Genomic DNA, 18,306 nt, shown 5'->3' with positions numbered 1-18,306 from the left:
CTCAGCCTGTCTGCTTTCTCGAGCCCTCTCTTGCTCCAAGTCTAAGTCTCTGCCATTTCGTAGACTCACTGCCATCAGCTACTTCGGGCCCTGATCTTTTGGATTTACCTGCGTGTCTGCAGGCAATGTCCCATGAGGACGATTATTCAAAGACATCGAAATCTGGCCCATCTGCACTTCAATATTCTTTATAGCTGACTCATGTGCATCTACCCTTTCACTCATTTTTGCATTTGACCCAATAACCTGCTGCATCATTGCCTCGAGTCTAGCAAACCCATATTCCTGTCTCCCACCATGCTACTGCCGAGGAGGATGATAACCCTGCTGCTGATTTTGATTGTTGTATCCCTGTGGCCTTTGGTAAGGCGCCATATTATTGTGAGGTCGCATACCTCCCATATTTCCATTGTTGAGCTGTGGCTGGACTGGCCTGTAAGGCTGATTCTGTTGGCCCCAATTCTGACCACCCTGTCTCTGGCCCCCGTAGTTAGACACATAATTCATGTCCTCAGGGTAATGATGATGATCACTTTCTGCATTCCATTGGTTACCAATTGGCTGACTAATGCAAGATGTGCATAAGCCCCCATTGGTAGTATCTACAATGTGTACCTGCTGCTTCTGCCCTGACTCTTCCACCTTTTTGGTGAGTATACTCATATGTGTCATTAATGTGGCTATATTTTCAGCAAGAGTGTTGGATGGATCTAAGGGCACTGAGTGAACTACTGGAGTGATAGGTGCATTCCTGGTTGTCCACCTCAAATTCCGTGCCATTTTGTCAAGCAGGCTCTGGCTTTCTCTCCATGTTTTGCTCAAGAATGCTCCACCAGCTGAAGCATCGATATTAGCTTTCACACCATCTGTCATACCCATGTAAAATCGCTGCCCCAACATCTGCTCTGGAATACCATGGTGCGGACATAAAACCTATATTACTTTGAATCATTCCCATATTTCTTGCAGTGTTTCCATTGGTTTCTGTTTGAAGCTCAAAATTTCATCAATTTGCTGTGCAGTCTTGTTGGGTGGATGGAACTTATTCGCAAATTGCTTAACTAACTCCTCCCAAGTAGTGATGGAGTTAATGGGGAGTGAGTTTAGCCAAGTCTGGGCAGCTTCTATCACTGAGAATGGAAACAACAACAGCTTTATTGCTTCTTGAGTTACGTTGGGTTGCCTTTGAGTTTTGCAGATTGATAGGAAATTCTTCAAGTGCTGTTGAGGATCTTCAATGTATGACCCCGAAAATAGTCCCTTGTTTTGCAACAAGTGCAGCATGTTGTTTGTGATTTGAAAAGATTCGGCCTGTATCTGCGGGACTAATATCGCTGTGGCCAGATTCTCAGCTGTGGGTTGCGCCCAGTCATATAGAGGAGCCTCTGGCACAATAGGTGCCACTACTTGCGCAGCCGGATCTACCATGTTATTTCCCATGTCTGGTTCGAGTTGTTCAGTTGATTGTTGTTGTCTGTTTTTCGAGTTGGCCCGATTCAAGGCCTTGAAAACTTTCTCGGGATCTGATAATGCTTCAAATACTTCACCAGTTCTCGATGAGTTTCTAGGCATGCACCTGTACAACCAAGTCAACAAACGTTAAAATTTCAATGTATAGATTGAAGATAAAGAAAACTGACTACAGTAAGAATTTTTGTATTTCTTTCAACTGTAATTGATAACACCGTTAATTCCCTGGCAACGGCGCCAAAATTTGATCACGCCCAACTATGTCTTATAAGAAGGACAAGTGGTCGTTGCAAATATAATCTGAGTATTTAGCCCAGAGTCGAATCCACAGGGAATTAACCTACAAATTACTCTTGTTAGACTCACTAAATTCCTCGTAATCAACTTCCCAAATATTTTAAATAACAATTAGTGATATTTTTACTAACTATAACTGAACGAAATTATGTAAACTAAAAACTAACTATGATTGAGTTGTAAACAATTAAGAGAAGGATCTAAGGTTGTGATTTCCTCTATTGATGGAATCCCTTCCTGTTATGTGTCATATAGAGTTGCATAATCATCTCTATCGATCATGAGTACTCTTACTATCGTAAATCTCTCTCAAGTAATTACGACAATTTACTAGACGCACTCTCCCGAGTTAAGCTAGCTGGCTTTTATTACAGCTCACTTCAGATCACACCCAAGGCTTCGTCATCCCTAATCCTGCCTTTAAACCCTCAGTTATTGATCCCTCATATACTTTGGGAGTGGTGTTTTTCAACAATTACCTAAATATGCACTCTCTCCCGAGTTACATACTAAATAGGCACAGCTAATTGAGGATCCTATCAATTAACTACAACAAGAACGTAGTTGAACAAATAGAGATTAAACTGGGCAAACTATATTAACATAACACGAAGTTCATCCTTCAATAGGTTCCATCAAAACCCTAAACTAAATAATTAGATACTCATAAACGTGTTCATCATAGCATGAAAATTCATCATAAATGATAAATACAAAAGGAAGAAAGGTAGAACTCGATGTCGAATTATCCTCCTTGCCTCTTGCCTCTTCTTGCCTTCAACTCAATTGTAAAATCCTTGACAATGTCCCTTTGGGCGAGCTGGACCTCTTATAGGTTAAGTGGAATTACCCCCGAACTTTCAAGTTTACCCCTGAAATTATGTAATCCGAACTGGACTAGCGCGGCCACGCTCGTGCCCACGCTAATGGCCGCGCATATAGCATAGTATTCGGTCTCGAGTTCCTGGGCTAGCGCGGTCGCGCTAGTGGGCGCACTAATGGCCGCGCTAAGCTGGGTCATCATTTTAGCTCTTCTTTGCTCTCTTCTTTCACAGTACTCAGCTCCGAGGGGCTTCCCTTGCTTCAATTTAGCTTCAAACACTGTCCTAAGTCCTCATAAGCGCAACTCGCTCCTGCAAAACATGAAATTCACAATTATAGCCAATTAATCGTCATTTAACCATCTTAGAACAGTGAAGCATAGTCAAGTTGGGACATAAATAGTCGCCAAACTACATGAATCTAGCATATTATCAGGAACCAAGTCACGATGTTTCAGCGTGTATAATTACTAAAAGTATGAAGTAGAGAAGGAATACATACTAAAACTTTCAAGTTTCATCGGGCTTAAATCTTGAATAAGTATACACAATGTCAGTCCATTTGTAACAAATTCACTATCTTAATAGGAAATCTAATATACTAGAAACTTAATCCACTAATTATATATTTTGTTTCTCCGTCGTAATTTTGTGATGCACTTTCCGTTTTAGCTTGTTTTAAAAATTATAATGCATTTCTATAGTTAATAATAATTTTAATTTTAAAATTTTTATCTTGATTAATAAGATAATTTATGGGATATATAAATTTCTATATCGCGTTTTAAATTAAAAGCTTTAAAAGTCTTTTTTCTAAATTTGTGTTTAATTAAATAACAGGGTAAATTTCACAAATAGTTACTATAATTATGACGTTTTTCACCAAAGTCATATAACTATGTTTTCTCACACAAAAATCATAAATTTTTTACTAACTCATAAAAAATTATAGTGACCGAAAAATACAACTTTTCAGCAGTATTTTTTTTTTCACGATTTTTTATTTTTTATTTTCAATCTAATAAATAATAATTTAACTAAAATAGAAATAACCAACCAGACCTGATCTACCCGACCCAATAGCCACATTTATAAATTAAACAAATACTAAAAGTGAATCCTTCAAAACACGATACTTATATCTTTTATTATTCGTTTCAAGATTTCCCTTCAAATTGATAGCATTTTTGTTTTAAACACTCTCTAATTATATCTTTTTTGTTTTGTTTGTGAGAATCTCGTGCATTCCAAACTAAATATTTTTACGGGGGAAGGATTTTACTTTTATATTATTTTAATTCATGTATATGGGATTGCATTGGGTCATTCTTTTTAAGGGAAAAATATAAAATTAATCGGTCGGGCAAAACTATTTGCATTCCCTAACCAAAAAATATATAAATATGTATATTATATGTATATAATACACACACATATTTCAGCTATTATTTTCTATATATATATATATATATATATATATATATATATATATATATATATTATACTGAAAATAAAAAACTAAAAAAATCTGAAATAAGAAAATACTATTGCAAGTTGTGTTTTTCGGTCATGATAATTTTTGTGTGAATTAGTGAAAGTTTTATGATTTTTTTATGTGGTATTTAAAAGCATTAAGTAGATACCAGAATGTATGTGGAATAGTAGATACAAAGCGGTAGTTTAATTTGATAATTTTCTTGTTGGATATATGCGATGTGTGACACGTATAAGGTTCATGCACAGTAGAGGTGTAACGTGTCACCGTCTCTCTTCGGCATCTAAGCTTATTAAACTTGAGGACAGGCACTCATGTCTCCTAAAATCAATTTTTAGCTAGCACTATAGAGCTTTTGTTTTAAAAGAAAAGAAGAGGAAAATGTTGGCAAATAAAGGAGTTGTAGCTGCCATTTTGAAAACGCTGCGGCGTACTTCCAACAATGGAATCTCCCTTGCGCCCTTTACCTCTGCTTCCAACAATGACTTTAAGGTAATGTGAATTTTTTTTATTGAACTAATTATATACACGGGTAGCGTAACACAGTATTAGTTTGATATAACATGTCGTATCAGTTAAGTCATTTTGGCTAACTTACCTTATATAAGTGATTTTTAATAGTTTAAATAACGTTTATATTGTTCTTTTACATAGCTTATTCATCTTTGGCACAAATATGGTTGCAAAACTGTTCTTCTATCAGTGGGTGCTAGCCTTATTGTTTTTATTGATACTACTAAAACGTGTTTCACAAAATGTACTTACATTTATTTTTCGTTAATTATTACGAACGTATGATGCAAAGTTACCCGTGCGGTATGGAATTCTTACCTATATATTACTTACTCTCTTATTCCACTCTATATGAACTATGATTATTTGACAAGTCAGAGACCTTTGACCTCGAAAATTGCAAACCGTTAACTATTGTGTTTGTAGTAGTATCATCTTTTATTTAGTTACTAAAAGAATTATATTTAAGCTGCGGGGTCGTTGTGTAGTTTGGTTTTTTAATTTATATGAGTAGTTGGGTTTGTCAAACCTATATCATTTGATGTGGAGTAGTTGATTGATTCATAGATTCGGAGCACGGACGAAACGGCAGACGGAACGCACCACCGAACAAGTTCAGTGGCGGAAAGCTTAAAAGAGGGAGCAGTAAAGGCAATGGAAACGGGGCTAAACGTAGGAGAAAAGGCGAAACAAAACATGGACGAGGCATTTGATGCGGCCAAGGAGACAACCAAGAATGTCAAGGATGCTGTAGTTGATGATCATGCTAATGATGCGATGAGGAAAGGCTATCCGCACACTGATAGTCATACAGAAAGCTTGAGGGAACGTGCTACTGGTTATGATTTGAGAGATCGTAACTAGTTAGCTACACTTCTTGCTTGCTAGTTAGTTAGTTTCTGTTACTATTTTGAGTTTCAAGCATGAGCTAAACTACATGGTTCTTGTCTTTCTATTAAACATCAAATTGCAATCTTGCAAGTCAACAGTTGACTTGACTGGAAAACTATGAAACCCCTGTCTTTGACTCAAAAGATTTTTGATTCTTCTTTTAAGTAAATCAATCACGGATGAAGGGGTAAATCTCAGCCGAAGATAATAAACTCTAGGATCTTAATGGTAAAGAAAGAGAGTGAGAGAGATCACAAGAAAGGAAAGGTAATAAGATTGTATATTCCACAAAAACTCTCCCCTTTACAAGACTCTGAACCTATCTTATATATAGAGAGATTTTCCTTAGTCGTGGAAACGACGAATCAGGGGCTACCTGCTGCGCCAAATCCGACGCTACTATGATGGCGTCTCTCTTTCCACCTCTGGGTCGTGCCCCTATGCCGACTCGTAGGTGTTGGGTTGCTGGTCAGGGAGAGCTAATGCTTGTTGGAAGTCTGCTCTTTCCCTATCTTTGCTATCGATCAAACCATCTCGAAAGCACTAGGATCCGGATCTGTCGTATTTGCTACGGTCGTGGTCGGTCAAATTCGAACCCATACAGTTAGTCCCTCCGTTCGTCGAGGTCGTAACGGGGTGCGTCCTTGATGAGCGGACTTGATGCCCTTCCTTATGAGGAATTTGACTCGCTGAGATATTACGACGTGATCAGTGAGGGACGGTAGTCATATATGGCTACTATGATGGCGTCTCTCTTTCCACCTCTGGGTCGTACCCCTATGCCGACTCGTAGGTGTTGGGTTGCTGGTCGTATTTGCTACGGCCTTGGTCGGTAAAATTCGGACCCATACAGTTAGTCCCTCCGTTCGTCGAGGTCATAACGGGGTGCGTCCTTGATGAGCGGACTTGATGCCCTTCCTTAGGAGGAATTTGACTCGCTGAGATATTACGACGTGATCAGTGAGGGAAGGTAGTCATATATGGCGGGAAACATAAGAATGCACGTTATCCCGGATGACGTCAGCCTTCGTATGCGTCATCATTATGCGATTTTTCGAGGCAACAGACTGACGGTCCGGCGCTTGGTTCCCTGCGTTGATTTGAAACCTGCCGCCTCGATTCTGGCGCCACCCAACCCTATAAATAGATGAAGGGTTCAATTCCTTTGGAAAACTTTGGCCATTTTTGATAATTTTCTAATCTTCTTCTTCTGCTCTCATATCTCCCTTCGTTCTCATTCCTGACCGGAAGTTTTCATATCTTTCATTCCATTCTCATAGCTCGTTTACTCTAAACAAAATCAAGCCGAGATCTCGTCGTGTTAACGAAGGGATTCTTGAGGCCGCTCCATCGAATGCATCCCTTCTTTCCGACAGCGGAGAGGTGGAGGCAGAAGAGGGTGACAGCCCTCTTACAGTGGAGGCCTACTACCGAAGCATCCCCTGTCTCGGAATGACTTCCCCAAGGATCCGCCTCTTACTCCGAACCCTGTGCTCTTTGAGACAGATCAGACTCACCTTGATGCCATCCGCATAAAATACGGTATTCCCGCCCACGTAGAGATGATTTTGGCGGAGGGAGACTACGTCGACGTCCACAGGCCTGGATACTGTGCCTTTTATGAATACCCCTTTATGATTCGTTACACCCTTCCCCTCTTTTTTCTAGTAGACGATTTCTGCAGGTTTTATCATATTTGTTCGGCTCAGCTTACGCCATACACGCTAAAGGTGCTCCTGCTGCTGGCTAAGTATGCGGAATTGGCGGAGTGCATCGTCTCCGTTCATCATCTCCTGCATTTATTTTCACTCGGTTTTCTTAGGGGGACCATGGTGCACCTGAGACTTCGTGGTACGAAAGGGCTGGTGGTTGGGACTGATAACCGGCCAAGCCGTAAATTTTGGCATAAGTACTTTTTCATCAAGATCGAGCACGTTGTCTCTAACCCCACCGGCTTCCCAGAGCGGTGGAATGATGCCCGTAAGTGTCGTATCTCACTGAATTCCCCCTTCTTCCTCACTCATCGTACACTTATGGTTATTTGTTATTGCAGCTATGGCTCGTCCTCCCCAGCCTGTCATTGGTCTCAGGAACTGGGTCGCTGGCCTGCTGCCCTATGCAGAGGAGACGCGAACTTGGTCTGCTTTCGTACAACGTTATGGCCCCAAGGTTTCCTCAGGTACGGTTTTTTTTTTACCTTGTTGGTTGTACGGCTTCGCTTAACTGTATAATTCTTTGTGACGACAGGCCGGGGAGCTTCTAGGAGAAGGGCACCAATCTCGGCTTTCAGGCGACCCATTACTACCATGGACACTCGTTAATCTTAAGCGAGTCGGTCCGGAGGGTCGCCCTTTACTCCTTCAATCGGGGGAAGGATCTAGGACCGCGACCACAATAGAAGCGGCCTCGTTGGCACCGCCTCCGCGTCCTGTTGACGAATTTTCTAATGGTGACGAGCCGTTAGAGAGAAAACGGAGGAGGTTGGAGCTGGGAAAGGGTGTGGCCACTGAGGGTTGATGGAAATGGCACATCTCGGGTGGCTCCGGCGATTGTTTTTATGGCTGATGCCATTAGGTCGGGGAGGTCACCCCGAGTGGAGAGAGTTAGATTGGGAGCCAGTCCAGTGCATCCCGCAGAAGGGGGGCGTCGTCCCATGTCGGAGGAGTTCATGTGGAGGAGGGCGGATCGGGTTCTGATGTTGCCCCGGAGGACGTGGATGAAGTTTTTGGTCGCCACACCCGTGTGGAAGTGATGACGGATGGGTCCGACCGTCATGTGATAATTCTGGGAAGTTACGTGTGGCGGAAGTGATGACGGATGGGTCCGACCGTCATGTGATAATTCTGGGAAGTTACAACTTGTTGCTGAATAGCGAGCAGGTTGCATCGGCTCTTGCCCCTTTATGTGCCGCTCCTGAAAATGAAACGCTCGGGGCGATGAGTGACGCGGAATTATCTCGGAAGGTCGCCGGTATGGCCTTGCAGGTTGGTTCCCCTTCCTTTTCTTTATGTCGTATGGTTGGCACGGTAAAGGTGTATTTTTCTAATTGCTTTTCGTCTGCTAGACCCTCGTCCTGGAGGTCGAAAGAGATCGCCGCGACCGAAGAAGGACTAGCCTCTACAAGAAGATGTCGTCGAGGTACCATCAGTACTGCGCTAATCAGGCGATGTTCCACATCTATCAACAGGATCCCGAGCTCCAAGTGTTTCACGAGGGACTTAAGCAGCGGGAGGGCCAATTGGAACGTAGGATGGAGGAGCTGAAGGAGACGGACGAGGAGCTCGTAAGGGATATCGCTCGTAACAGCGAACTGGAGGTCCTTCTTAAGGCAAAGGAAGACGAACTCGAACTGAGTCGAGGGGTAACGGCGGAGAATGTCGACTTGCAGCTGAAGGTAGCCGGCTTGAATGCCGAGCTGAGTGCTAAAACGATGGAGATCGACAGACTTAAGGGCGAATTAAATGCTAATGCGGATAAGTTGGCCGCTGCCATTTCTGAGACGGTCTCCTTGGAAGATGCTCTCCGTATATCCAGGTCGGAACTTGCCGGGGAAAGGGAAACCTCCGGTCATCGAGTTGCAGAGTTCGAAAGGCGTGTTAGGAAGTTAGAGGCGGAGTTGGCCGTCTTGCGAGGGCAAATGGCTTCGCAGGGGGAAGAGGAAGCAAATCGTTATTCTCGGCCTTCCACATCTCTTCCTTCGGCCGGTCAGGGCTCTCCTCGTCGCTTGTACGAGTTGTGGGTCTATGCGGAGGCTAGGTTTGATGTATATAGGTCTTTTCATGCCGAGGGCCGAGCGACGGAGGCGGAGGTTCGGGCAGTACATACCGAAGCGCGTGGCTCTCGTGAGTCGTATGGATACGACCCTGACTCTCCCGATGGGGAGGGTGTTGCTTCTGATGACGTGAACCACCTTGACTCAAATTCGTGGTATGAAGATGCCTACCCTGCTGGGGGCAACGTGTAGTCTTAGTTTGTACATTCATTTTTTTTTTGCTTGTAAATTTTTGGACGCGGGTCACATGGGGACCTGTTCGTGGGGACGAATGTACATAATATTTTGGTTGTAATATAAACTTCAGTTTCGTCACTGTTTGTTCGTCGTTCCTTTTTGTTTATCGCATGACACTTGGTCTTTGTTGGGATGTTGTTTCGATTATTTGTTTAAACGATATGTCGTTGTAATTCGGACGAGTTCGAACAAATGTCGATGGCCTTGGCCATTGGGATATTTTTTCGACTATTGTCGAAGTAATGTCCCATCGTGGTTCGAACGAGCTCGAACTAATGTCGATGGCCTTGGCCATTGGGATGTTGCTTCGGCTATCATCGAAGTAGTGTCCTATCGTGGCTCGAACGAGGTAGAACTAATGTCGATGGCCTTGGCCATTGGGATGTTGCTTCGGCTGTCGTCAAAGTAGTGCCCCGTCGTGGTTCGAACGAGGTCGAACTAATGTCGATGGCCTTGGCCATTGGGATGTAGCTTCGATTGTTGTCGAAGTAATATCCCGTCGTGGCATCTCGTCGTGGTTCGAACAAGGTCGAACTAATGTCGATGGCCTTGGCCATTGGAATGTTGCTCCGGCTGTCGTCGAAGTAGTATCGCGTCGTGGTTCGAACGAGGTCGAACTAATGACGATGGCCTTGGCCATTGGGATGTTTGTATTTCGTACGTACAATGGATAGTGAATTCCATTCATATATATTGGAGAATGCATTTCGTGCGTACAATGGAGAATGAATTACGTTCATACAATGGAGATTGAATTCCGTTCATACAATGGAGATTAAGTTCCGTTCATACAGTGGAGATTGAGTTCCGTTCATATAATGGAGATCGAATTCCGTTCATACAATGGAGATTGAGTTCCGTTTATACAATGGAGAATGAATTACGTTCATACAATGGAGATTGAATTCCGCTCATGCAATGGAGATTGAGTTTCGTTCATATAATGGAGATTGGATTTCGTTCATACAATGGAGATTGAGTTCCGCTTATACAATGGAGATCGAATTCCGTTCGTACACAACGGAGATCGAATTCCGTTCGTACAATGGAGATTGAACTGCATAGTCCCTTCACTACTTTGACCCTGAGAGTAAATCTACGGGCCGAAGTGATGAATAATGTTCCGATCCACAGGGTACCCCCTTCGTCGCCTCGTTAAAAACCTCCCCGAGAAAAACCGATTGGGACAAAACTCGGGTGAGGAAAAAAGAGTACGACTTAGGTGACACCTTTCAGAAGTGGAAGTACTTGAGATGGGCGACGTTCCAGTTGTTTTGGAGAGGTTTTCCCTCCATCGTCTCTAGTTGGAATGCTCATTTGTTCGTTGTTGCTATGATTTTGTACGGTCCGTCCCAGTTTGTTCCTAACTTCCCCTCATTCGGATCCTTTGATGCTAGTTTTTCGGCTTTGAGGACGTAGTCTCCAACTTTGAGTGATCTTACTTTGGCCTTTTTGTTGTAGTATCTATCCATTTGTTGCTTCTGGGCTATCATTCTCACATGGGCCATGTCTCTCCGTTCTTCAATTTCATCTAGGTCTTGTAACTTACTTTCGTCGTTATCCACCCCGCTTATATGGGAGTATCTCGGGCTGGGTTCTCCGACCTCGATTGGTATGACTGTGTCGGTCCCATAGACAAGTGAGTAGGGCATTTCTCCCGTGCTGGATTTTGGCGTAGTTCGGTATGCCCACAATACTTCAGGCAGTAGTTCGGGCCATAGCAATTAGCTTCCTCGAGCTTCTTTTTCAGTATGTTCAGTGTTACTTTGTTGGAGGATTCGGCTTGGCCGCTGGCAGCGGGATGATATCGCGTGGAGAGTATCCGCTTGATGTGCCATTTTTCGAAGAATTCAGTTGTTCTCTTTTCGATGAACTGGGGTCTATTGTCGCAACTGATTTCTTTGGGGATACCGAAACGGCATATAATATTTTTCTATATGAAGGCAATGACCTCCTGTTCACGTACCTGAGCATACGCACCTGCTTCCACCCATTTAGAGAAATAGTCAGTTAAAACCACAAGAAAACGTACCTTTCCTCGTCCTGCTGGCAGAGGGCCGACTATATCCATTCCCCACTTTATGAAAGGCCATGGCGAGGTGACCGAATGGAGGAGTTCCCGTGCTTGATGTATCATAGGGGCGTACTTTTGGCATTGCTCGCATCTCCGGACGTAGTCCGCGGCTTCTTTTTTCATAGCAGGCCAGTAATAGTGGGCGCGAATGAGACATCGAACGAGGGCGTGATTCCCTATATGGGCGCCGCAGTGACCCTCGTGTACTTCCTCCAGTACTTGCCTAGTTTGGTGTGGTCCAAGACATTTGGCTAGGGGGCCGCCAAATGTTCTTTTGTAGAGGTCATGATTTACCAGGCTGTATTGAGCTGCCTGCACCTGGAGTTTCTTGGCCTCTTTCTTGTCTTGCGGGAGTCTTCCATCCCGTAAATAGGACACAAAACGGTTTCTCCAGTCCAAAGTTAGGTTTAGAGAAAGTACCTCGATGTGGTCTATGGCTGAGTTAAGGAGGGTGACCACACTTTCCTTGTTAATGTTTTTGGTGGCCGCAGCTAATTTGGCGAGGCCATCTGCTTCCATGTTTTGTGCCCTGGGGATCTGGTCGAGGCGGCATTCTTCAAACTCCGACAGTAGTTTACGGATTTTCGACTAATACCTCTATAGTCTCTGCTCTTTGATTTGGAAAGTCCCGGTGACTTGATTTACAACGACTTGGGAGTCGCAATGGAGGATGAGTCGTCGGGCAGCGTAGCTAATTTTAGACCTGCAATCACAGCCTCGTACTCGGCCTCGTTGTTAGTCATCTCTGGGCATCGTATGGACTGGCGAATTACCTCGCCCGTGGGGACTTCGAGGACGAGTCCCAATCCCAATCCCTAAGCGTTCGAAGCGCCGGCGGTATAAATGGTCCAGAGGTCGATACATGTGGAAGCACGAAGCGCTTCTTGTTCCGTCGCGGGCAATATTTCTACGCTGAAGTCGGCGACGAAATCGGAGAGCACTGCAACTTAATGGCAGTTCGCGGTTGGTAAGTTATATCGTGCTCTCTTAGTTCTATTGCCCATTTGGTGAGTCTACCCGAAAGTTTGCGTTATGCAGGATACTTCTTAGGGGGAAGGTTGTTATTACCTTTACGGGCTGAAAATGAAAATAAGGTCTAAGCTTTTGTGAAGCTACGACTAGTGCCAGAGCTAGTTTTTCAAGGTGAGGGTACCTTGTCTCGGCATCTATTAAGGTTTTGCTAATATATCAAATAGGGGATTGCGTACCTTTGTTTTCGCGGACCAAGACTGCACTGACAGCGACTTCGGATACTGCCAGATATACGAGTAGGCACTCACCCGGGTCCACTTTGACGAGTAGTGGCGGTAAGGACAGGTACGCTTTTAGCTTCCTCAGGGTGTCGATGCATTCCTCGTTCCATTGCAATCAGTGGTCTTTTCTTAGTACGTTGAAAAATTTGTGACATTTGTCCGAGGATTGTGAAATGAACCTCGACAGGGCGGGCAATTCGCCCTGTTAGCTTCTGTACCTATTTTTTGCTGGTCAGCACCTCAGTTATTGCGTCGATGGCTTTGATTTGATATGGGTTGACTTCGATTCCCCGTTGCGACACGAGAAAACCTAAGAGTTTCCCTGTGGCCACGCCGAAGGCGCACTTTTTCGGGTTTAGTTTTATCCCGTACCGCCTCAATATCTCGAAGGCTTCTTTCAGATGGCCAATGTGGTCCTCCTTCTTTGCTGACTTTACCGGCATATTATCGATATAGACCTCCATTGTTTTGCCGAGCTGTTCCTTGAACATTTTGGTGACTAACCTCTGCTAAGTGGCCCCCGCATTCTTGAGTCTGAACGGCATCACTTTATAGCAGTAAGTCCCTTGGTGAGTGATGAAAGTCATTTTTTCCTGATCTTCTTCGGCCATTAGAATTTGGTTGTAACCGGAGTAGGCGTCTAAAAAACTCAGCAGTTCGTGCCCTACTGTCGCATCAATCAGTTGGTCGATATGGGGTAGCGGGAAGGAATCTTTTGGGCATGCTTTGTTCAGATCGGTGAAGTCTACACACATTCGCCATTTCCCGTTCTTCTTTTTGACCATGAACACATTGGCGACCCACTGGGGATACTTTGATTCTCTGATGGAACCGTTGGTGAGATCTACCTCTTCGCTGACCGCTTCATTGATTGCGGCATTGAATTTTCTCCTTATCTGTCGTACCGGCGGGTAGAGTGGGTCTACGTTCACCCTATGAGTGACGATGTCCTTCGGGATTCCTGGCATATCTGAGTGGGAAAAGGCAAACAAATCGGCGTTGTCAGTTAAAAATTCACGATACTTACCTGACTCCGAGAGGTTGTGCCCGATGAAAGCCTTCGTTGTGTTGTCGGCGTCGTCCAACTGGACTGGGTCGAGGTCTTATATGGTGGCCTTACAGGCCTCTACGATGTTTGGGTCTCTGATGGCCTCAATTGGCGGGTCGGGTTTATTTCCCGACATGGTTGATTGCTATGCCTCCGCACTAGCACCTTTTAGTTGTTTGGTGTGTGTGCAATCTTGGTCGATACGATAGCATTCCTGGGCGGTACGCGGCTCGCCTCAGATGCTGAATATTCCCCACGGGGTGGGAAATTTGATTACTTGATAGAATCTTGAGGGGACGGCTCGCATGGCATGTATCCATGGGCGTCCTATGATGGCATTGTAAGTTGTTTCCTGGTTCATGACGTGGAATGTGGTTTCCAGTATGACTCCCCCGGCTAAGACTGGTAGCGCTATTTCCCTGGATGTCCGCTCTACTGCATTTTTAAAACTCGTTAGTGTTATGCAGCGGTATTATTTTATCCGCGAGCCTCATTTGCGTGAGAACTCTCGGATGAATAATGCACGCCGCTTCCGTCATCTATCATGATCCTTTTTACATCTGTATCAGCGATGCGTAATGTTATAACTAAAGCATCATAATGAGGGAAAGACAAACCGTTGGCATCTGACTTTTCGAAGATGATACTGTCTTCGAAGTCATTATACCGTTCGTGGGCGACCGGCCGTTTAAGTTTGTGCGTGGTGGTGAACTTCACATGGTTGATTATCGAGTCGGTGCCACCACCGATGATCATCTGTATGGTACGCGCCGGTGATGGTGGCTTTGGGGGTCCTTAAGATGACTCACGTCCTCTGGCGAAGTTTCCCTTCCTTTATCACTGAGCAGTTCTTTCAGATACCCCTGGTTCAGCATCCTGACCACTTCCTGCCGTAGACCTATGCAATCTTCGGTCTTGTGTCCTCTTTCCTGATGGAATCGCAAAGGACGTTCGACCTTCTCGCGCTTTGGTCCGATTTCATTTTTGTGGCCATTGCACCTTTGTGCCCAACTTCTCCAGTGCGTACACTATCTCTGAAGGGGAAACACAAAAGTTATGAGCAGATAACAGTAGAGGCATACCTCTTTCGTTTTGAAGGGAGCGGTGTGTCGTATCATGGCATCTGTGCCTTGGAGGAGGCGGGTTAGATGTGGAGGAGGCGGGTTTGATGTTCTGACATAGGGCTGATGCCTTTCTCGATTGAAACGCGGGGGTTGATCCCTTCGCCCCTCGTTACGTCGATCTTTCCTTGCCTCGGTCTGTACTGACGTTAGTCACTGAATCGGGCCATTCAGATCGTCTTCGTCTGCCTCACCTCGGCACATTAGGCATTGTGGATTTCTTCCCATATGGTGGGGGGATATTTCATGAGCCTGCTGAGCAACTTCTTGGTCGCTTTGGATCCGTTCCTGTTTAATCCTTCTGAAAGGCTGCTACCGCCATTCCTTCGTAGACGTTCGGTAGGCTCATTTTTACCCTGTTGAATCGGGCAAGGAAGTCCCGAAGTCCCTCACCTGCCGTTTGCCTGATTGCGAAAATATCGTTGACTTTGGCTTCAGCTTTCTTTGCTCCTGCGTGAGCGGTAGCAAATTTATCCGCCATTTCCTCAAACGTTGATATAGATCGTGCCGTAGCTGTGAATACCACGTCAAGGCCCCTCCTATCAGGGTCTCGCCTAACTTTTTTAGTAGTATGGATGGTACTTGTTCCTTCGACAGATCGTTACATTTTACCGCAGTGACATAATGGATCAGATGATCTTCCAGGTTCGTAGTTCCGTCGTAGATTTTCAAGTATGGTGGAATCTTGAAGGTTTTCAGAATGGGGTGAGGAGCGGCTCCATCTCTATATGGTTTGTTCAACGAATCGGCCCACATCGCGTTTTGGCAGCAATTTGGGGGCACCAGGTATTTTGTCTACTCTTTCCTGGTGCTCCTTCATTTGGTCGCGGAGTGATTTATTTTCGTTTTTCATTTCTTCCATTTTCTTCAAGATGGCTATGAGTGCACCGTCGTCTGCAATAGGGGGGGGTTAGCGTTGCCCGTTTGTGCGATACTTGGCTCTTTGGTGTTAACTACGGGTTCTGCAGCTGGTACTTCTCCGACGTTTCCTTGAGGGGATTTTTCGATCATGTTGTTCAGAGCGCTTGTTAACCATTCTTCTAGTAACTTTTTGACCGCTGGTGGTGTTTCTTTCACTGTAGACGTGGAAGCTTCTCATTCGCGCAAGACCGTTAGGTCCTCGTGTTGAGAGGGCAAGATTTCCCCCTCCGGTGTATCTCCTGGTGTTGTGTTCCCGGTGTCTTCTCTACCAGCTTCGTTGAGGGAGTTTAAGCGGTTGTTTGAGACATCTGCTATTCTCTTCAGTCTTGCTTCTTTCTCTGCCATTGTTAATTTTTGCAGGATTTGAAGAACAGTAGTCGTTACTTGTGAGATCCTAGATGAAAACTATGATTTCGGCTATGGAAATCCCCATAGACGGCGCCAAATTGTTTGACTCAAAAGATTTTTGATTCTTCTTTTAAGCAAATCAATCACGGATAAAGGGGTAAATCTTAGTCGAAGATAATAAACTCTAGGATGTTAATGGTAAAGAAAGAGAGTGAGAGAAATCACAAAAAAGGAAAGGTAATAAGATTGTATATTCCACAAAAACTGTCTCCCCTTTACAAGACTCGAACATATCTTATATAGAGAGAGATTTTCCTTAGTCGTGGAAACGACGAATCAGGGACTACCTACTGCGCCAAATCCGATGCTACTATGATGGCGTCTCTCTTTCCACCTCTGGGTGGTACCCCTATGCCGACTCGTAGGTGTTGGGTTGCTGGTCGTATTTGCTACGGCCGTGGTCGGTCAAATTTGGACCCATACACCCTGCAGATCATGTCCCGATTTTTTCATAACAGTCGAGGGAAGAGGTTGATTATTTAAATTCCAAGTCTAGCGTTGCATGCAGTCCCAGATTGGCTAACGACGTGAAACATACACACATGTATATACACACACGCACACAGATACATAGGGCCGGATGCATACTAAGCGGTGTCAACTCCAGTATGTTAATGAGAAAAAAAAGACACCACTTGACATTTATTGTTGCTTGATACACTGGTAAAGTTCGTGATATTTTTCTAAGAGGTCAGAAACAACAATTAAATCTTATTTTATAAAAATATCTGAGAGATTTTCTATTGCTAAAAATTGTGGTGAGGCAGAATTAAACTCACGATATCTTCTAACTTAAGACTCTATAAAATTAATAGACTAAGGCTATTTTTCGTTATATATATATATATACACACACACACGACGGTGTATACGTAGGTTAGTTCAGACAAGGAAAGGTNTATGTTTCATATAATTTTGCATAATCATCTCTATTGATCATGAGCACTCTTACTACCGTAAATCTCTCCCGAGTAATTACGACAATTCACTAGACGCTGGCTTTTATTACAGCTCACTCTAGATCACACCCAAGGCTTCGTTATCCCTAATCCCGCCTTTAAACCCTCGGTTATTGATTCCTCATATACTTTGGGAGTGGTGTTGTTCAACAATTACCTCAATCTTCACTCTCTCCCGAGTAATACATAGTAAATAGGCACAACTAATTGAGGATCCTATCAATTAACTACAACAAGAACGTAGTTGAACAAATAGAGATTAAACTGGGCTAACTATATTAACATAACACGAAGTTCATCCTTCAACAGGTTCCATCAAAACCCTAGACAAAGTAATTAGCTACTCATAGCAAAACAAGATAAAATCACAAAAGTATTCATAATGTGCAAATAAAGATAACACAGAGAAGATTGAAAAACTCTAATGGTTGATTGCTCTTCTCACACTTGTTCTTGCCTCCAATTCATTCTAAAAACAAGCTTAACTTATGCTTGGGCGAGTTTGTTGAGTTTATAAAGGGTTAGGATAAGTTTCCCCCGATTTACACTTTAGTCCCCAAATTTCTGGGCGATTACACACTCGACCGCGGCCACGGCAGAACGCGGCGCGACCGCGGTGAATTGCAACCATTCTGCCTCAATCGTTTGGCCTACCGCGTTCCAGCCGCGGTCGACCACGGTCGACCGCGGTCGCGGTGGCCTCTTGTCCAGTCCTCCTTTGCCTCTTTCTTGCTTATTTTCGTTTGGGTTCTTCTTGATTGGCCTTATATCCACATTATTGACTCCAAACACTCCATAATCTCTTCCTAACTTGGATTAGTTCCTGCAAAGCAAAAGAACACCAATTAGAGTATTTTGTTATCATTTTGCCTCTAAAACAATAATAAAGTATGGTACATTTAGAGTGTAAATAGCGTCTATGTAGCCTACTATCAACACCCCACACTTAAACCGTTGCTAGTCCTCTAGCAACAAACCACACTCTATAGGCCTAATCGTCATTGGATCACTTCCCTACTCCTTATA

General features: G+C 44.1%; 1 protein-coding gene across 1 annotated transcript; it reads left to right on the top strand.

Annotated features, from left to right (window-relative positions):
- On the top strand, nucleotides 4,418–5,610 carry LOC109230440. The gene is made up of 2 exons (XM_019395944.1): nucleotides 4,418–4,575; nucleotides 5,164–5,610. The coding sequence occupies exons 1-2, from the start codon at nucleotides 4,465–4,467 to the stop codon at nucleotides 5,458–5,460; spliced, it is 408 nt and encodes a 135-aa protein (XP_019251489.1). The 5' UTR covers nucleotides 4,418–4,464; the 3' UTR covers nucleotides 5,461–5,610.

Source organism: Nicotiana attenuata, chromosome 7 (assembly GCF_001879085.1).
Source record: "Nicotiana attenuata strain UT chromosome 7, NIATTr2, whole genome shotgun sequence".
In the NCBI taxonomy this organism is placed as follows: domain Eukaryota; kingdom Viridiplantae; phylum Streptophyta; class Magnoliopsida; order Solanales; family Solanaceae; genus Nicotiana; species Nicotiana attenuata.
The sequence above is the reverse complement of the archived record's forward strand: the minus strand, read 5'-3'. Positions and strand labels throughout refer to the sequence as shown.